We start from the raw sequence: 21,276 nt of genomic DNA, 5'->3' as shown, positions 1-21,276 counted from the left end.
AGCGTAATCTGAGTGAGATGCAACAATCTTATATGAAAGGGAAAAGGTTTAAGAATGTAAACACAAGCACTGATTTCGGGTTTTAGGGTCTTTATTTTTCCCAGTTTCTCTCTCTGACTCCTTGACACATCTTAATCTTAAAAGGTAAAATTAGTCAGATTCTTTTCACAATTAACTCAAACCAAATTTCTTTCTTTTGTTAATTATCATATACAAAATAAGAATGGTGTTGCTGTGTATCTACTGTACAGTGCTATTGTTTTCTTTTTTCCATTTGAACTCCTTCTGCTCTGTTTCTTCTCTGTCCAGTCAGAAGCTTGTTTTACTTCTTAACGATCTGGATGACATCCTCATGCTCCATGATGTGTGTTACACCGACCCTCTGTGGGCTGTACTTGGTGCTGGTTCCCTGGAAAACCCAACACAAAAACAACTGTTCATATGCACAACAGAAACGGTGTGTTTGAGAGGCACTCCAAGGCAAATACTTGAGCCAGCAAAGCCACCATTTAACAACTGTAAATGTTCTTATAACCTGTGAATTATTCATCCCACATCAATAGTCAGAAAGTAGATTTAAATCGTTGATGCAACAAAGGTGAGTGAGTGAATTTTCAAAAAGGTCACTGCCTCTGAAAACCTGAACTTACCCAAACGAGAGCATATTTGAACTGACTCGCTAGGGTTCTGTGGATTCGATGGCACTGCAGGGAGAATGAAAATTCATGATCATTCATATGAATCATATGTATAGATTATTATTATTATCATTATTATTAAGTCCATTGTTTCATACACATGGGCACATACAGTACTATAAAAAAAAGTTAGGCAGGTGAGGAAATGATTTCACAAATATAAATTCTAATTGTTTATTTTATCACATCACAGAATGCTGAGTGAGCCAACAGGAAAAAAAACCTTACTGAAGGGCCACTGTAACTATCTTCACTGTGTAGGGCCAATCAAACGCCTCTCTGATGGTATTGCGAACAAACAACCTCCTGCTCCAGCCAAATATTTCAAATTTTGACTTCACAGGCCATATTTCTACACCCCGGTTCTTATGTTTCCACTCATAGTTGAGTCGCTTGGCCTTATTTCCACGTCAGAGGTATGACTTTCATGAAGACCACTTCTAGCCAGACTTCTCCAGACTGCTTGCCTGCGGGAGACCTTGCAGATGTAGTGTAACTACCTTGTGTCTTGTTGCTGTACTCAGTCTGGCCACGGTGTCTGACCTGTAATACGACACCGTGTTCCACAACCTCACCCAGTTTTAAGCCTCCTATGCAGTGTTTTCTGTTTTACTTAATCTGTTCCGACCTATATATACAAAGTAATGATGGCACCTAAATTGTATATAACTGGTTAATCATACACCTGACTAAAAAACTACAACCTACTAAGTATTAGTAATTCTGTAAATTGATAAAAAATAATAATAATTACAATTTATATATGTGAAAGCATTCTTACTTTATAGCATTTTAACACCTTTTTAAACACCTTTTACAAAGTTCTGTATGCATGTTTTACATACCACATGTTCTACACTTGCTCCTCTTCTCATAATGATGGCATCATTAAAGTCTGGACGCTCTAATTTGGGAAAAAAAAAAGACATGGATACATTTTAAAAAGCAATATAGCCACATGGACGTGCCACACGAAGGCCTGTTACACTGGATGTGTGTGGGGCGCGTGACAGCAGCAACACCGCTCTGCTGCCTCTCACACAGCGCTGTCATTCTCACTGGGTGCGTGTCTTCCTCCTCACCTACAGCAGAAGTTATGTGCAGCAGTTTAACATAAAAATACACCCTGAAATTATATAAATACTCCTTTATGATCAACTAAATACCACAACTCTTCAGTATGAGGCAGCACATCCTATGGTGCTGCAGATATTTCACAATAAAAGTGAAATGCATTTACTTTCAAACAGTGTGTGACAGATGCAACAGATTCAGATGCTGGGAACTGTGGTGAAAGATCATTTTCAAATGTATCTTTTTAGTGTGTAGCACACTGCTCATGATAAAAATAGATGAGAGTTTAATTCCCAAAAAGAGCCAGCGTGAACGGTCTCATGAGTTAACACGTGTGACTAAATGAAAGGAGTAACGCAGTGCAGCAGTAACGTGCAGCACATGCATCCACTGTGAAACTGTCCAAATGAGCAAATGTACCTCCTCTTTTCTTGGTATAAATGCAAATCAGAGACAGGTATTCCCACAGCGTCTCCAAAAGGTAGTCCAGGTTCAATTTCATTCCACAGCTAAAGCACATGAAAGCAAAGAAAGGCAGAAAAGGGGTTTAACGCATTTACACATGTACTGCTAATGCAGTAAGAAGACAACTTTGGTTCAAAGCAAAAATGATTTGCACACCTGATGACAACACTGTTAGGTCTGTGAGCCAGGCGATCCACTTCCTCAATGGAGATCTGATCCACCTTATTGTACACCTGGAAATCACACAAACAAAATTACAAAAAGAGAGAATTAGGATTAAGGAATCTCGAGACTGATTAAATCGCTTTCAAAGAACTCAGAGAGTGAGCACCCTAAACAAAAATGATGGGCTTTAAATTACGTACATAAAGGCAAGGCATGTAAACTCTGTTCCCATTTATGACATCAATGAACTCGTCTGCCGTGCAGTCTTCCCTGAAGAGCACCTCTGCATTAAAGATTTCTGAGGACAAGGTTAAAGATATCAAGCGGATGCAGCATACGACTCAAGTCCACACAGGAAAAAAATGAAAAAAAAAGTGGTCCTGAGGTCAAATCCGACAGATTTATTTAATGGATTTCCAGGCTGAAGTCAGTTGCCTGCCATGATTTAAAACATGTTATTTTACATTTGAAAATTAACATTTAGAGAAAGTTGTGAATTCCATGTGCTTACACTTGTCCCGAGAATTTTTTTCCCTGAATATATGATATACAAATTCATGTGTCTGCTGAGACTGTTGTTGGCTGAAGGATACTGTATTCATGAAGGATGAGCTGAACCAGCTTCTCTGAACACTGGGTGAGAGGAACTGTGGAGTTGAAGGAGAGGCCACCACCTTTTTTAGGCTGCAGAGGGGTGAGTAAAGCACATTTGTTAAAAATTTAATATGACAATCAATAATTCTGTTACACAAAATAAAAAACTATGATGACGATGGTTGTTTTCTTCCACTTTCAAAAGTATGAGACGACACCAAAAAAAGAAAACGAAAACTGTACCTTGAAATAAATATTTGGTTTCCTTCTGTTGAGTCTGATGCCCACTGACTCCAACTCTTTCTCTAGAAGTTCTCTGGAAAAATTTAACAAAAGGCAAGAATTGTTAAAAAAAATAATACTAACAATTACCTTAAAACTCTTTCAATTAACTTGATTGTACACAAAGAAACTGAGCCTCACACACCTCTGAACATCTCCTTTGGTGGCATCCAGCATCATGATGACAACATCTGCTGTCCTGGCAACAGCAATGACCTGCCGACCTCTACCCTTACCTAACAAAATGTCAAAAGGTCAGTATACCATATTCGTCTGGGGAGCTTGGTCTTTCTATTAAGTTAAAAGGGACCCCAGCTGCCTAACTGAGTATTTCTGACATGTAGATAACCTTTTCATTAATAATCATTATCAGATTAGGGCTGCAACGATTATTTGATAAATCAATTACTATATTAATCGTCAACAATTTTGATAATCTATTAATCGGTTGGAGTTGTTTCTTTTTCAATAATGGTTTTATATCTTTTTCAGCTTCTTAAATGTGAATCTTTTCTGGTTTCATTGATCCATGTAACAAATAATTAAAACTGAATCATATCATCGACATTTCACGGATCAAACAAGTACTCGATTAATCAAGAAAATAATTGACATATTAATCGATTATGAAAAAAAGCCCTAGATCAGATTAAAACTTAAAACACTAAAATATAACATTTCAACTCTGCAGTTTCTTCACTCAGGTTTTCAGGTGAAATACAACAACTGTACCTTGGGCAGCACCCTCAATAATTCCAGGCAGATCAAGCAGCTGGATGTTGGCCCCTTTGTACTGAGGAGCAACAAGTAAGAAAGAGTGTAAATGTGACAACATGATGTTAATTATGATGTTAATTATCTCTACGAGAGAATATTAGAGTATGTGTTTACCTCTATGACGCCAGGTATGCAAGTGAGGGTAGTAAACTCATAGGACGCAGCTTCACTGGCTGTTGACGTCATCAAACTAAGGAAGGTGGACTGCAGGACACAACAGACCAATACATGTGAGTTCTTCACACATCCACTTTTTTGACAGTAGGATCAGGAAAAAAATGACCCACAAAGACAGAATAATATAATCTAAATCATACAGGCACAGAACCAAAACTAATCACCCATCTTGACAACTTACCTTACCCACAGAGGGGAAACCGATTAGAGCAACACGAGCATCTCCTGATTTCATAACATCGAAGCCCTCTCCTTTGCCCCCCGCTGACTTGGAGGGCTCCAAAAGTTGAGATCTGTACTTGGCTAGTTTGGCTTTGAGTAAACCCAGATGGTACTCAGTAGCTGGGGGAAGAAAAGGACATATCTCTTAAAACCCTTCTCTGCGAAACTTGACGACTTAAAATGACAATTTCACACATTGACCTTAATGTTAGCTGTAGGCAACTGGATTTGCTTGAGTAAGATCTAGCAAGCAAGTGATGGATTGACCACCATTGTAACTAAAATTACTTAAAAATATGAATTGTTTACAACAGGAATGATAAGTTTTAATTGGCACATGACATAGAGCAATAAGGAAACGAACACAAATACAGATGTTTCGATTAAGATATCGCGATGTGATTTGAAAACCTTTATTGCTCAGCCCTTTTAATAACAGACACATTCACCGAGTTAATTTTCACCCATGTTAATCGGTTAGCTTTGTAGCTGCTTGCTTTCTTTCTTTCTTTCTCTCTCTCTCACCTTTGTTTTTCTGTGTCCGAGAGATTTCTCTCTCTATTTCTGCGATCTTTTCCAAGATCCCCATAGTGGCGGCTCAAGTGATGCTACAGCTGCTCTGTCAAGGAGAGAAACATGGAAAACACAAACGTGTCACTCTCCACAGTTGTTAGCTTTGTTAGCCTCACAGCTAATAGTGCGACTAAACAATTGACACACCGAAACTGGAGCAGTAACTCAGCACGCAGACATTTACAAGCGTGTCCTCTATAAAATAACTGATGTCAAGAGGTTTCGATGTTGTAAAATGGCAGAAACATACACTCTGAATGAGGCTACTCTCTGCGGCATGCACAGGTAACTCACATTACCAACCGGAACTCATTCCATCCCTGTGAACTCCGGGTGAAACAAGGAAGCGACCAAACTTCGGTCCCTTTAGTCATAGCTCTGTCATCGGTCGTTGTGTAACTGAGAGTTAGGTGTAATATTAAGTGTTAATACGTATAAACATGTTTTTGTAGACGTGGTGTAGATTGTCATCTGTGTCAGTATCGCCGCTTAGCCGTTAATTATCTAAAGTAGAGACTGAAGATCAAACATGGCTGAGTCCACAGGATCGAGAGGATCACAAGCTGTCAACCCGCCCGCGTTTGAAGGTTTCCCGTTCGCAGTGAGTGGCGGAGCAGCGGAGGACAGATCCGGTAAAGAGCAGGCAAAGACCGGCGAGGTGAAGAAGAAGCCGTGCAGAGCATGTACGGACTTTAAATCGTGGATGAAGCTTCAGAATAAACAGACGACCGCTGCTGTTGCACAGGTGACACGAGGTCAAGGTGGTTCAGAGGGTTTTAGTAAGACCGAATTCTACAGCTTGATGAATATGTGTGGGAATCACAGGGTCCCTGACGATACGATACCAACAATATCATGATACAAAGATTCTGTGATAATCAACATATTGTAAGACAATCATAAAGCAATACATCATGATATCCGTCTAATTGAAGAAAACAAAACATCTGTGTTAAGCAGGGTACGCAATCTTCATCTTGCGTGTAGGAATAGATAAGAGTTATCTTTAACCAACTGGCATATTTATTTATCTTGTGTAACATTCAGGTGGAGTGAACATCCACTAGCCAGATCTCGCAATCGCGTCAACATAGGAGAACAACACATTTCCGGGGGAAGTGACAAATCACAACAAGTGAGTTTCACAATAAAAACCCTGGAGTAAAGGCGTCGTCATACAACAATATTTAACAATCTGTGAAAAGTTAAAAGGGCAGGACTTCTTAGTTTATTCACAACATAGACAACTACATGCATAAAGTCTATGTATTGAACATGGATGGGGCATCTCTTAACCTCATTTTCTCCACCATTATCCCACTGTAAACTTCCCTCATTCATTTGAGCATATTTCAACCTTGAGTGCATAACATTTAAATATAAACAAATGCCCGCTATGTTGGAACCATTGTCTCTGTGTGTTTCAGTAAGGCAGTGTTTTGTGTGGGTCGCTGTACGCAATGATGCTGCAGTGTTTTGGTAACTCCTCAGAAGTCCTCTGGAGGCGATTTTCTTCACATGTGTTCTAATCCAACCTACTGCATCTAGTATTTATTTATTACACTGATTTAATAGTGATGTCCAACACTCTATTGACTGATTGTCTGATTGACTGGATCTGACTTGGTATATCGCCCCTGCAGCAACAACCATAAATCAACATGACTTGACTACACTGCCTGTCTATTAGAATAGCTGACTGCTGCGTTCGTCTCCATGTCTGTTTTCACCACCCAGGAGCCACCAGAAGACCCACAGTGTCCGCTGGACAGAGAAGAATTGGGACGCAACACCTGGTCTTTACTGCACACCATGGCAGCATATTACCCCGACCAACCGTCCTCCACGCAACAGCAAGAGATGGGACAGTTCATCAACCTTTTCTCCAAGTTCTACCCCTGCGATGAATGTGCAGAGGATCTCAGAGAAAAGTCAGCCCACACTGATTCTTTGCATTTAGTATACAGTCACATCTGTAGCCCGTCTGTGCTTATCTGCATGTGTCTATAAATTATCCAGACTGGACATAGTTAGAACAAACAACGCTTTAGAAAAAGACAGATAATCAACACATAAGTTACAGAAATACTTTATAAAGAAGGGGAGACAGGTAGGTTCTGTTTTGGTAACTACACAGAAAGACTGCAGGGTATTTGTTATTACTCAGAAGTATCCAGCACTAAAGCTTTGAAGTGCCTGATTGTACCAAGTAGATCCACTTTTTAAAAGACAAAAACAAATCTGTGCATAATAACATTTCAGATTATTTTTCTACGATTTCTGTTACAGCTGATATTATTTTACATAATGCTCACTGCAGCTTTTAAGTAAAAAACATACGTTGGTTGTGACCTTGCTCTGAGAATGACCGCTGAAATAATATCCATGCTTTGAAGAACAGTTTAGAACCACAAATCCTTTGTCTTCCTGTACGTTTTAGCACAACAAATGTTCAGTTACGTTTCCATAGTAGACAACATGAGGGAATTGTTGAGTGACATATTTTTCCTCTCCACAGATTAAAAACCAATCAGCCAGACACCAGCAATCGCTTTGCTTTCTCTAAGTGGCTCTGTCATCTCCACAATGACGTCAACATCCGGCTGGGGAAGCCTGAGTTCGACTGCTCTCGTGTGGACGAGAGGTGGAAAGATGGATGGAAAGATGGTTCTTGTGATTGACGGATTGTGTTGAGAGAGTGCTGAGGACTGAGTCAATATGTTCTTGTTCCTGTCGGTGCCGACCTTTGAGGAGGAGGAACACCACAAAGTGGAGGTGAAGCCTGATGGAAGACGAGCGATAAATGTCATACGGTCAATTATAATTGATTGACCAATAAAACAGATGGCTAAAAAAACAAAAACAAAAAAAGCATTCCTCTTTATCTGTCCAGTAAGGGCAAAGATACGTTTCAGGGGACCTGATGTTTTTTTCAAGTCACAGAGGAGATGTTAAGGTTCTGAGTGTAAATTCTACATGGAGACTTTGGTGCGCACATTTTTTCCTTTGAATCCTGGACTCAATTAAAACTCTATTTTCTGGCCTTTTATTTTTAACTTTCATTTTACTGTGACTAACTGTTGTCTAACTGTGTGGAAAAATATGATACAATTTTGATTGATTAGATTTATCACTTAAATAAATAAAAAATAATAAAATACTTTGTGTGTGTTCTATAATGATGAATACAGACTGTTTTATAGACATTTAAAGTGATCGCCTCAGTCATATGTAGTGATACTTACAAATATCCCATGATGAGGAACTTATGACTAGACGTTTGTTGTTGTTGGCACAGAATCGCCATCATGAGTTTGCTTTCCATGTCGTGTTTTATTAGTTAACAATGTGTGAGGCTGATGTTTGATTCAGGCAGGATTTTGTTCAAATATTACCGAACCTTTGTAAAATCCTAACCCAGGGTTGTACATGTGTATATGACATTTAGAAATAAGAAGTCTCAGTCACAGTGTGGTTTCTTTGTTTGAAATATAAGGGAAGTTAATTCTACCGTTTCGAAAAAAGACCTGCTCCATGCTCACACTTATCTGACTCATTGTATTTTGATTGGACTTTTTTTTATCGTAATAGCAAAGATTTATTGACACTTTTTTGAGAGGCAGAAATAAAACAAAATTCCAAAGTTGGTGGAAATAAAGCCTCATCTCCGATGTTTCCAGTAAAACAAACAATATGAAATCCCAAACATTTGAGCGTATCCAAGCAGTAATGATTCACTAACATCTCCCCCATTATCCAAGCGTTTAAACCTGTTATGGTAGAACATGTGCACTATGTTTGATGATATCTTTAAAACTGGACACAAAACGTGTGCACTATTTTGAGCCAAGGCTCCACTAGAAGACAGCTAGTGAAGTCAAGTGAGGCATGAGCAGTGTAAACAGAGGTAGATGCAGAAACCATGTGACTGCCAAGTAGAAGCAGGTTGAGGTAATGAATCATAGAGCCGTAAACTGCAAAATAGCCTTGAAAGGGTCTGTGTATGTTCACCACACAAGGAGGAACAATATCAGGGTGTAAAATAACCACCTCCCCTCTGCTGTGGATATGGAAAAGTAAAACTGTGTTTGTGATAAGTTTATTCAAAATGACATGACAAACAGCTCTGGGGAAAAACCCCCATCAACCTCAATCTCTGACATCAGAGATGTGGGGAATTCTGACATCATCAGTATTTTCCTCTCAGTGGAAACAGTTACCATCAAGTCATCAAGCAGAGTGGCTACAAATGCACCAACACTGGTGGTTACATCACAATGAACTCACAACTGACTTCAGATTTTCATGTGATTAAAAAACACCTACAGTTCCGACAAAGTTTTGATATGTATATATGCTAGCACTATAGAACTATTCATCTTCTACTGTTTTATCCTTCCCATGAGGGTTGTGCTGACATAGGGCAATAGGTGGGGTACACCCTGGACGGGTCGCCAGTCCATCGCAGGGCCACATAGAGACAAACAACCATCCACTCTCACACTCACGGCCAATTTAGAGTGTCCAATTTACCTAATCCCCAAATCTGTGTCTTTTGGACTGTGGGAGGAAACTAGAGAACCCGGAAAAAACCCATGCACACACGGGGAGAACATGCAAACTACGTGCAGAAAGGACCTTGTCCTGACAGAGTTGCATGACATTGCACCATTGCAGCGTAACAATCCCACCACATTGCACTGTGGGAAATGTAGGAGGATCCAGTATTTTTGATGCACAGCTGGGATTAAAAATGGTGGATACTGAGGCGTCTGCTTTGGTTTTAACTTTCTTTTTCACCTCAGCCAAAGAGGTTAGGTTTTAGCCTGTCTGTCTGTGAGCAGCATAACTCAAAAAGTAAACACCGGATATCGATCACATTTTCTAGGGACATAGGTTAAGGCTTAATGAATAACATAACAGAGTTTGGTGATGATCCGGAGAGGCTTTGGCACAGGTTTGTGCAGAGTACTTTCTCTAATTGGTGGAAATAAATGAATAAATAAAGCGGTGAAAGCACTCAGAGAGCACAAACCTCTACAAGGTTGATCAATTTCCCACAGGCCACAGCGTCAGTACACTCACATCCACGTCAGCAGCAAAATCTGATAAGTTCTTCCTTGTGCCATCCAAACACACACTATCAAAACCTTCTTAGTGGACGTAATAAACAAACACATAAAGACAACCACAACATCCTTGTTTACTGGGACATTCAGCAGTGGCCCAGCATCTTATATGGTGCCTCCTGTCATTTTAAATTTCCATATCAATCCTGTAGCGCGCGGGCACGCTCGCCCCGGCACGCTCGCTCCCTACCTTCACTCGCCGCTGTGGCCGCGCGACTCTGGGTGCGCGCAGGACCCGTCCCTACAGCAGCGGAGCAGCAGCGCATCCATCCTGCCTGGAGCCGGGAGCGTGGAGCCGCGAGGAGCGCACACACACACACACACGGAGACACGGAGAGAGAGAGAGAGAGAGAGAAAGAGAAGATGGACGGAGTGGGATCGTTCGGAGCGGGCCGGACTGGGTCCACCATTGACCCTATCACCTTCGCCAAACAGCCACAGACCATCCTCAGAGTTCTATCCTGGGTGAGCGCTGCTTTTTACGCGGCTGCTGAGTGAGCGAGTGAGTGTGCGTGAGAAGTGGGGGGGTTCTCTCTGTTGTTGCGGCGCGAGACTCGTGACGTGCTCTCGCTGCAAATATAGTAGAGACCAGAAATCATCACAGATGAATTAATGAGCATGTGTGTAAATAGAAAGGCTCCGTAAATGAGTATTTAAGGACGTATGTCCACAGATAAACGCAGTGCAGGGTGTAACCCGAAACCCAGCCAGGCCTGCTGCTGCTTCTCTGTGTCCACGAGCGTCAAAACAGATGTTTTAAAACACTCAAACTGTCCGCAGTGTATTAAAATCCGTCTGTCAGTCGTTAATACACACAGTGTTAGGTGTGCATGGATCTGTGGAAAACGAGAAAAATGCATTCGTCAGCCTGCTCGTTCCCGCTGCTCGTGACTGTTTATTGTATTTTTTTATATATATAAATATACACGCACGTATGTGTCCGTGTGTAATTGTGTTTTTGAATATACACACACACTCGATTGTGTTGTCATTTAGTAATTTTGCTTTTGCTTTTCGCCAAACGGTCGTCGTCCGTCATCTCAGCCTCAGAGATTGGTCCGTGGACATCGTTACGCACGCGGGGCCACGGAGACGCGTCGTGCCATGACGTTTGATGTAGCGCGTCACCTCTGTGTGACACGGAGAAGGTCCTGTGTAGCGGCGCAGAAACGTCTAACATACTGTGTACACACGCACGCGCGCGCGAGAAATCAGTGTGAATCCATACAATCCCGGTGAGTTTGTGTGGTGCAGGTGAAGGTGAGACACTGGTTTATGACCGGGTCCTCAGCAGCAGGGCCGGTCCTGGTGTTTTGGTGGCCCTAGTACAACCACTTAAAGGAAAAAAACTGCTGATAGCTGTCAGAGTACACACAGAGAGTCTGGTTTTCATGACTTCAGAGGACATTACATTGACTTAAATTAATTTCCTGGAGACTTACTCCGACCTTAGCCATCATTTCTAACCCTTGCCCTAACCCTGACCTCATCCTGACCGTAAAACATGTTTTTACCTTGTGGGACATGCTTTCTGTGTAAAAAATCCGGCTGTTTAAATAGATTTGCGTTCCCACAACATTAGAATATTAATACCTGAACTACACACACACACACACACACACACACACACACACACACACACACGCTAGCTATAGTACAAAACTATTACAAAGTGTATTTAACACTTTCAGTGTTACGTGAATACTAAAAGTGTTAAATTCAACACTAGTCAATTGTGGTCCTAATCCTAATCCTATATAGGATAATCTGGTGTTAAAGTGACTGACTTTGACGCTGCAAATTTCCCTGTGAAAATAACTGAAAGTAATGAGTAGTGTACGTAATATTTCTATTAAAGATAATAGATTAAAGGACAGATTTGTGCCCCTGATTGGAGGTTATTGTTTTTTTTAATCTTCATGGATGATGGTTAAATTGAGGAACTTTTCAAAAATCTGAAAAAAATATTAAATACTTCAACATCATATCAATACACAGTACACTGAATCTTTATGACATTGCTATTGAGTACAATTATATTGCGATATACATTAACCCAGTTTCATTATCCGTCCAATACTGGCTAAAACCACTGGAGCCGATACTGGAAAAAATGAATATCGAATACAATCCATAAACAAATGTAAAGTAAGTGCCTCAATATGCACAGGCAGAGAGCTGTGTCATGTGACCAGGGTGTGCGTGAGGACTGCAAATAGAATAGAAAGCTTTAGTCGTCCCTGCATAGAACAAATAACGTGGTCAATTTGTGCAAAAGTTTTCCTTGCAGTTTGAGCATGACATTTTAAATGGGTGGTTATAGCCGGGTGGCAAATGCATTGTCATCGTCTGAGGCATTTATTAACAGCGGAGTTGTTTAACAGAGACTGTAATGGACTGATATATGAATCAGCAGAAATTGAAGGTTGTCATATCAGTATCAGTTTCACACGCAGAAAAAGTGGCATCTCTAATAATTCCACAGTTATGCGGAGAACAGTATAGGTCTAGTGGAACAGCCGAACAATAGGAGGCTCTCTCTATCTCTCTCTGAACTGCCCTGTGATTGGTCAAATACTGCTGTGACGCCTCAGATGTAGTTGTGAAGCTGTAAACACAGCCTAGATGAGGTGCACAGTGTTGTTCTTTCTCAGATCACGTGATTTTTTTGCTGAAAGGTTATCATGGAATTATTGATTACTAATCCCCCCCAAAAAAACTGTGAGAATCAGAATCAGAATCAGTAATTATATGTATATATGTGTGTTTATATATATATATACACACATATATATATATACATATATATATATATATACACATATATATATATATATATATACACATATATATATATATATATATATATATATATATATATATATATATATATATATATATATATATATATATGTACACACGCACACACATATATATATATATATATAATAACAGTTAATAAATAAAAAGTAGGCAAAATGAAAACAGATAAAAACGTGATCAATATAACAAATAAGAACATGGGTAGCAGTTAAACAGTCTTTAAAATATTTCTATGTGTAGTAAATGCAGTTAAATGGAACAGTTATACAGTTTGATATTAGATAGATATTAAAATGAAACAACACATAAAGAAAATGTGATCACGAGGCTCCTGAGTGATTGCACCATGATCGACTGCACAGACCGCTTTATGATGCCACGCTTGTCATATGATTAATACTGATGTATCAGAGCATATAAGATCTATGCAATAACTGTTGCAGCTGGTTACAGCAAGTTAGAGCTTTGTTATACCAATAAATACACATTTATACGGTCCAGCAAGCTCAGAGAACAACCAGGAGTCAAAGATACACATCCAATTCACTACCACTTTGTTTACTGTATGTCATGTATGAAGAAAATCAAACTATTAAGCAAATGAGGGCAGTAGACACACAGTGAACCCCAGAAGAAGTAGATTACAGACGAGACGGAGCAAGTATGACAACGTGAAAACAGTTAATAACAAAAACTGAGCTCAACGTTATAATTCTTTCTATAAAACCTTACATTTGTCGCATCATCGAGGCAGTTTCATTAAAAGCGGCTGTTTGTATTTGCCCTGTTTATACCCCCCACATGTGATTAGTTAAAAATGTGGACCTGACATTATCCCATTGTGTGCACCTCTATCATCATATGACCCAAACCCTGAAGTGTGTGTGCTTTTCTATGCATGTGTGTGTGTGCGTGTGGGTCACATGGCTCTATTCTGCCGTGGAGTGTTTCAGTCAGCTGACCAGTGTCTGTGTGAGTCCAGAACACAGGGAGGAAGAGAGAAAGGCAGAGACTTAACTAGGGAGTGATCAAATACAAAGAATAGTTTTGTTGATAAAAATAGGATTTACTACTGGTTTAAAAAAAAAAAAAAAGGTGTTACCGTACCAGCTATGGCAGCCTTCATCACATTTCCTCTTTTGGTTCATAGTCTGCCTCAGGACTGTGGGATCCTTAAAGGGAAGTGAAGCATCCACGTCTTCTTCAGCCAGTCACAGAGAACGAGAGGGAATTAGGTTAATGCTTTTGATCCGAGCGCGATCAAAGAGACGCTCGCTTGCTGCTGCCACATTCCTGTTTCCAGTGAGCCTGAAACTATGTTTGTGTCAGAGATGTAAAAAAAAGTGTGAAAAATGAAAAGTCGTTAATAAATAATTAATAAGTTAAATTAGCAAAAAGGCAAAAGATTAAAAAAAATAAAATAAACCCCTCCGTCTTTTACCTTTTTTCCTGTCTCCTTCCATCCCTGTCCACAGATATTTTCCCTGGTGGTCTTCGCCTCCATCGTGAACGAGGGCTACGTCAACATGGGCAGCGAGCGTCTCCACTGTGTCTTCAACAAGAACGGGGACGCGTGTAACTACGGCGTGTTTGTCGGCCTCGTGGGCCTGCTCGCCTGCTCCTTCTTCTTCCTCGTCGACTACAAGTTCTCGTCCATCAGCTCTGTCAAAGACAGGAAGAAGGCCGTGATGCTGGAGATCGGATTCTCTGGTGAGGAGGCAGTATTTACAGACACAGGTTGAGATAGTGTTGTTTACTTTTTTGACATTAACTCATTCAAGTAATGTAAGTACTGTGCTTCGCTACATTTTCTTTTATTATCACTTCAATTTGTGAAGGTTTGCCTTTAATTAAAAACAATTAACATAAGATTTGTGACCCCTTGTCCTTTTAGCAAGACACAAGCAAGAACCCCAACCTTGTTAAAAAAGTAACTTTTACTCTGAATACATTTTAAACAAGCTACTTTTTTCACTTTAACTTGAGTACATTTTATTCCAAGAGTACCAAAATAGTGGTACTTTTACTTGAGTACTATATTTCAGTACTCTTTCCACCTCTGGTTAACTGAAGAGTCACATGAGCCACAAATAGTGTGCTGGCTCGTGCTTGGTCAGGTTGAAATGCTATTTAAAAAATATTCCCCTTAAAATACCACTTCTTTGTTTCAGGTGACTGCACTTAAGACAAGAGAAATGAAACCTGTAAAATTACATAAGAGGTGTTTGAGAAAATGTGAAAAAAGTGCTTTTAGTTTCTGAAGGGAACAAAGAACCACCGTAGGTTATTTCACAGGTACTAAAAAAAAAAGAAAAACAACACCTCACCTTTTCTGCTTGTGTTTTCAGGTGTATGGGCCTTCCTGTACTTTGTAAGTTTCTGTTTCCTGGCCAATCAGTGGTCTCGGACCTCGGCCGAGGAGCTGCCACTCAACCAGGGCGCAGATGCAGCTCGGGCAGCCATCGCCTTCTCCTTCTTCTCCATTCTCACCTGGGTAAGAAAGTACAGAGGCATATAGTTACTGAAGGCACACGCAATATTGCGATATAATACACATATCAGGGATGAGCTGATACACTATTCTATCCTCGAAATTCTGATATTGGCATCAGTGTCAGAGACAAAAAGGTGGCATTAAATGATCCCCAATACATACAGTATATACATGGTGTTAAATGGCCTTTTAAGATACAATTAACAGGATTAGCGTTTAATTCAAAGCTAAAGCAACTGGCTTCTTGTTGTATACTTCATATTATAAGTACAAACGTGGAATTGAGCTTCTCATTTTTTAACTTTATTTCTGGAAAAGTATGTATACAGTTTATAAACGACAATGTAACATTATTTATGCTGCGTCCTTCATCTGAAAACAGGCTCTGCAAAATTATCAGATTGAATAAAGGAGCATTTGTGTTTATTCTGTAACTGTAGGAACTCAAATTATGAGCACTAATATTTGCTCTTGAATCTTTCCATGGATGCTTTTTTGTGTGTGCTTTCAGTCATACTGTTTGCAGCTGCGTCGCTTTACTAGCGCAATGTTGCACTTGACTTAAAACGAAGCACGTCCTTTGTGCAGCATGGGACTGTCCCAGGGCAACACAAGAACTAAACACTGCTCCACTGAGAAATGCAGAGATGAATGTGCAGCCGATCATGTGACAGTGGTTTGGATAAAAAGGACAATTGTCTGTTTAAAAGTTCTATTGTTTGAAAAGATCTGGGTATAGAAAATGTCACTTTTCTGGTGCTTTATGGAGAATGGTTGTTTGATTTTCTTTTTCCATCTATTCCCCTACACTCTGCTGCCTCTGTAGGCTGGTCTAACAGTGCGTGCGGTCCAGAAGTATCTGCTTGGCACAGACATGACCCTCTTCACCACGGAGCACATGGACGGCGGCGCACCCACCCAGCCATACCCCTCCAATTCACCAGGAGGCGGCAACACTGAGACCACAGAGACCTACCAGAGTCCGCCATTCACTGAGAACAACGCAGCACCCACGTACCAGGTTCCCATTTACTAAAGATAGACCTGATGGTAGAAGAGGAAGATCCGGAAAGTTATAAGAAAAATTGCTTTCCGTGATGTAACGTGTGCAGTTGTTAATATGTTGATCTGAGCAACTGTTAAAAAAATGGCCCCTCCTTCTTTGTTTCCTCCTCTTGTTTCCGTTCCCTCCTGAACATTCCAGCTTTTGTCAGTACTTTTCTAGACCTGTAACAATGTTTGACTTAATTTTCTTACCTAAAAGCAAAAAGCAGTGTCCTCTGATCAGAAAAAGAAACAGAACACGAGAGGAGGAGACACAGAAGCCCAGGCGACTTTGCAGCATTCAAAAACTATTTTGCCAGAAACCTAGAATTAACATTTGAGTGAGTCCACCACAAACACACTGCAGAGGGTAATCACATGCGGCACGCATTCATCTCGCTCTCGTCATTCATTCAAACGTCATTCAGGGAGCGTTTTGTTTGCTACAGTAGATTCGGGGTTGTTCCTCCGTCTTTCATGACGTGTATGGAATCTGCATGTTTCCGCACACAGGATCAACAAAGTGCCATACTGTACTGTGTGTGTCTCAGACAGTGACTGTGACTTAATTTAGTAGATTCTCACATGCTGTAAAAAAAAAAAAGGAGAAAAAAATGATGACAATGTTTTGTGACTAAGTGCAATATCTCACATTCTTATGTAGGTAGGTTATGTGCTGTAGGATACAGTAGGAAGTTACCTAGATCAGTCTTATAAAGCGCTGTCTCAAATTACTTACTCGTCTTTGAATAGTACTCACTAACGTCTGGCAAATGTGACGCACTGGAAATGTCCATCTAAATTGTTGAGCTTCCCCAGGAGGGGGTTGCAAGACGTGGCCGTGATGTGGTGTGTAACGAGGAGAGGTGTTCATCTATAAAGCTCCCCAATTTATATATCTATATTTATTGGTATAAATGCTGTTGTATCATCCTTTCAATACATTTTAGTCTTCCTTAATATTTTTGAAATCTCCTGTGTCATGTTCTCCAAAAAAAAAAAAAACCCAAAAAACAGTCACAATGCAAAAAAATTATTTTAAGCGCTTTGACACAATCACTTCATGTTGTGCTGCTGGTGCTTCGACTCTTAGGGACCGGTAGCATTACTTCTGCACGTGCCAATTTTAGAAAAAACTTAAAATATGAATTCAAGAAAGATCTAAAGACAAGTAAATGTGCAATGACCAAAACGAGACTAGACGGACCGCCGAGAGAGTGCAAACCTCTGACAAGTCTTGGTTTCTCAAAATCCTGCATTCGAATCAATCTAAACACCAGAATTAAATATCATTATCTTTTTCCTCCATAACCTACATCCCAAGAAATCTGTCCTTTACTTTATGAGAACTTTACTGCCTTTACTTTACTGCTCACAGACACACAGTTTGTATGTATTAAGTTCAGGATTCAGGATTTAGCAGTTTGTGCATTTCATTCTCTCCTAAATATCTGACCTGAGCTGGTGGTTGAGTGGGTACTTTGTTTAAAAACTGAGGTGTTAACTTTCTTTCAGGATTTTGGGTTTGGGAAAGGGTGCAATGTTGGGCTGATTTCCCAATTCTTTCAGGTTTTTTCAAGTGTATGTTAAATCTGTGCAGTCAAAGGGCTACACAAACAGACACAGACGGACGGACGCAGCCAAAAACATAACCCTCATGGGGGGAGGCAATGACGACAAAGAGACTTTAAGTGAACATGACTTACAGTGTGGGGTCTTACTCCTGCGCAGGAGGGGGTTGGAGGGGTCGGCTTTTACTCCTCTGCGCCCATGGGCTCACTGTCTCATAATCCATGCATGGTGCCAATGTATGTAGTGTGTTCTTTGAGACAGTGCCGTATGTTGACAGTCGTGTTTTAAAAATGGAATGAGTTTCTGGGTGAAGCCAGGTCTGTTTACGTTTACGTTTTAGAAGCTGCCAAACTGCCCTTTGTTCTTATTGCTGTCTTTCAAAATACCACGTTACTACTATGTTAGTTAATGTCAATGGGGTTTTATGTGATCACAGGAAGGGGAGTGGATGGATGATTCGGTTCAGTCTCAGGCAAAAAAACAAACAAGAAAAAAACAAACGAAGTGTGGGATCATCCTGTAAATCTGCCATTGAAGAGATGGGTCAGAATTTGTTGCCATGGTGACAGGGATAGGAGTTGGGTGGATGCGGGGCACTCATGATGTAGATAGTAACCATGCCAACTATGTCAGTGTGTAGCAGTGTCTCTGTGTCGTGGTTCACATACACTCACCATCAGTGAATATGTAGTTTTGGTGTGTGGGATGTGTGTGTCAATGAGTGTGTGTGTGCGCGTGTTTCAGCATGCACGAGCGACGTGTTCACCTGCGTGTTTGTTTGTGCGTGAACACGTGTGACTGTGTGCCGTCAATTCAGTTCAGTGGAGCATAAAAGTTATTTTCTTGAACGTGCGTTTGTTAGAGTTTTAGTGCAGAGGAGGAAATCGTACGTGCGTCTGTTTTAATGTTGAATAATTTCCACCATCTATCAACTCTTTCTGCAAAATATATATATTAGTGTCACTATCAACATTTAATTAAGAAACTTTTTTTTCTTTTTAATCTTTGATGAACAGAGCCAAATACTTTTATGTTGGAGTGATTTAATTGTAAAACGCTTTGCCCGTTTTATCTAAATCCAAGTAAACAGCGTGCTCTGCTGACCAGAGATGGTTCTACAAGACTGAGACAGCCAAAGCTCTCCGTTTTCAAAAGTAATTATGAAAATAATGCATGGAATTGTTTGTATCGAAATCATTATATATATATATATATATATATCGAATACTATGTAACGCTTAAGTTGAGTCCAAAATGTGTCACAGAGCGAGATTGGCCAGCTGACAGGATTCCTTCACGTGTTATATTAATCACACTTCATGTGCCCAAAACTACTTTGTTTCCTGAGTGACGTCATCTTGACCTCATTGTCATAATATTGATTGCGGGAGTGTGTACATTTTTCTTAAAAAAAAAAAAATAAATAAATAAATACATAAAAAATTGCCCTTAAAGAACCTGACAGGAGCCAAACTCCATCAAAATGAGACGGCAGAATCCAGGGCCTGGAGCTGCAGGTGCATTAATGGGAGGAAAATCAGCTGTGGTCGAGTCTTGAATGTGTAAAACCTCAGCACGTTGGTGTCTTTACTTTACCTCTAATGAAAGCTATTAGTCACACAAAACACAAGACTCTGTTAATATAATTTATCACCAGGGAATTCTGGCACAGGATTCACATTAGGGCAAGAGGAGTTTCTTCATCGGACCAGAGTGGCTAGTTTTAACTGAGGTGTTAATTTCTGGAAGAGTACAATGTTGGGTCCTGGACTAGTAGCAGTCGGGTTGTTTTCCTAATACTTTCAGGTGCTTTTCAAGTGTATGGACGGGTTAGTGTTAAATCTGTACAAACGTCTGCACTTGTGCTTTATTTTCATGTTTTTTTCTTATCATATGTTTTTAGATTTATTCTCTTTATTTGTCTGGCATTGATTCATCATTCACTGCTCAAAAGCTGTTCCTTGAATTTCACATTTGTGAGTTGAGTTGAATTGCCCAAATTGACAAATAGGTTTGGCTTTAAAATCTGAACACACTCAAAAATGCAAAACGTAAGATTTACCATACAATTAAATTAGGTTGTGGTGAAGATTTTTATAAAATCTATATAATCTATCTATTTAATATATTATCACTCCCACATTTCCTCTATTTAATGATTTGTAATTAAATAGTTACGGAGTCATTGTGAGTTTCACATAGAAAGGAATCCATTTAAAGTATTATGTATGTACAACATACTGAAAGAGTCCTTTAAATGTTGGGCTTCTAAGTTGGGTAGTTTGGGGTACTGTCAGGTCAGGGTGTATTATTGTTCTCAGTGCTTCAGTCAGTGTGTTAGATTTAAAAAAATAAAAAATAAAATACTACAAACATTCTGTGTTTTGTGCTCTGGACCATGTACACTACTGTGGTATTGGTTGATTGTAAAATACAGTGTTACTGAAGTAAATGGAACCTGTGTGTGATGATGTCCAGGGTCTGCTTTGCCCTGTATTAATGAAAAAAAAAAGTATGATAATAATAAAATTAATTTAGTAATCTAGAATGCAATCTCTGTTGGAAATACTTTGAACACTCTTGAAGGGGCCTCAGCACCAAAATTAACATTTGATTTCTGTTAAGACTGAGAAAGGGTTACGATATATAGTAATGCTTTCTAGTATAACACTTGTCATGAATGTTAGAATATCTTACCCCACAAATATAACTGATGATGAAAACTTAACCGCCCATCAACAAGGTAACACGTATACACTGACTTTGGAGTGTGCTATCCCTGGAACATGTTTCTTCTGAGTTGTTTCTTCTTGTTCTGAAGGTGTTTGATCTCTTCAGTGTAAAAATGCTGTGTACAGAGATGTGTGTCACTGTCTATTACCTGAATGTCTCTGGACTGCAGTCTGAAACGTCACTCAAAATAAAAATCAAAACATGCTTGGGACTGCCCGTTTCTGTTGCACCACTTTCAAAAAACACTGCGGCTCGGTCGATTCATCCATCCGATTCATACTCAGCCTGTGTGAATTAGAGAAGGCAATTAAACAGGACATTCTGCACACTGCAAATGCTGTCAACATCTCTGAAAGTAGACATTGTGTTACCGCAATCATGCACATATTTTGATTTGAATAATCTAAAAATAAAATCTGAGAGTCAAATTCATAAAGGAACTTTCTTCACATTC

General features: G+C 39.8%; 3 protein-coding genes across 8 annotated transcripts; 2 read left to right on the top strand and 1 right to left on the bottom strand.

The window, feature by feature from the left end:
* Positions 1 to 73: 73 nt before the first annotated feature.
* drg2 (developmentally regulated GTP binding protein 2) lies at positions 74 to 5,388 on the bottom strand. 6 transcript variants are annotated; one of them, XM_044051387.1, is made up of 14 exons: positions 5,322 to 5,388; positions 4,980 to 5,068; positions 4,414 to 4,574; positions 4,170 to 4,259; positions 4,011 to 4,071; positions 3,424 to 3,514; positions 3,240 to 3,312; positions 2,996 to 3,086; positions 2,603 to 2,700; positions 2,394 to 2,470; positions 2,193 to 2,281; positions 1,544 to 1,602; positions 651 to 704; positions 74 to 409 (listed from the first exon to the last, which is right to left on the bottom strand). In XM_044051387.1, the coding sequence occupies exons 2-14, from the start codon at positions 5,041 to 5,043 to the stop codon at positions 323 to 325; spliced, it is 1,095 nt and encodes a 364-aa protein (XP_043907322.1). In that variant the 5' UTR covers positions 5,044 to 5,068; positions 5,322 to 5,388; the 3' UTR covers positions 74 to 322. The 6 variants fall into 6 exon arrangements, with proteins under 6 accessions (XP_043907322.1, XP_043907321.1, XP_043907316.1 ...); XM_044051386.1 differs by having other exon boundaries at positions 4,980 to 5,073; positions 5,322 to 5,383; XM_044051381.1 differs by having other exon boundaries at positions 4,980 to 5,073; positions 5,175 to 5,375.
* On the top strand, positions 5,384 to 8,187 carry gfer (growth factor, augmenter of liver regeneration (ERV1 homolog, S. cerevisiae)). The gene is made up of 3 exons (XM_044051388.1): positions 5,384 to 5,772; positions 6,765 to 6,958; positions 7,546 to 8,187. Exons 1-3 carry the CDS (start codon positions 5,557 to 5,559, stop codon positions 7,706 to 7,708), a joined length of 573 nt encoding a protein of 190 aa, XP_043907323.1. The 5' UTR covers positions 5,384 to 5,556; the 3' UTR covers positions 7,709 to 8,187.
* Positions 8,188 to 10,368: 2,181 nt separating this feature from the next.
* syngr3a (synaptogyrin 3a) lies at positions 10,369 to 17,479 on the top strand. Its single transcript, XM_044050087.1, has 4 exons — positions 10,369 to 10,621; positions 14,455 to 14,689; positions 15,328 to 15,473; positions 16,300 to 17,479. The coding sequence occupies exons 1-4, from the start codon at positions 10,520 to 10,522 to the stop codon at positions 16,507 to 16,509; spliced, it is 693 nt and encodes a 230-aa protein (XP_043906022.1). The 5' UTR covers positions 10,369 to 10,519; the 3' UTR covers positions 16,510 to 17,479.
* Positions 17,480 to 21,276: the final 3,797 nt, after the last annotated feature.

Source organism: Solea senegalensis, linkage group LG19, assembly GCF_019176455.1.
Source record: "Solea senegalensis isolate Sse05_10M linkage group LG19, IFAPA_SoseM_1, whole genome shotgun sequence".
Taxonomy (NCBI): Eukaryota; Metazoa; Chordata; class Actinopteri; order Pleuronectiformes; family Soleidae; genus Solea; species Solea senegalensis.
Note: the sequence above shows the minus strand (reverse complement) of the source record. Positions and strands in the feature narration are given on the sequence as shown.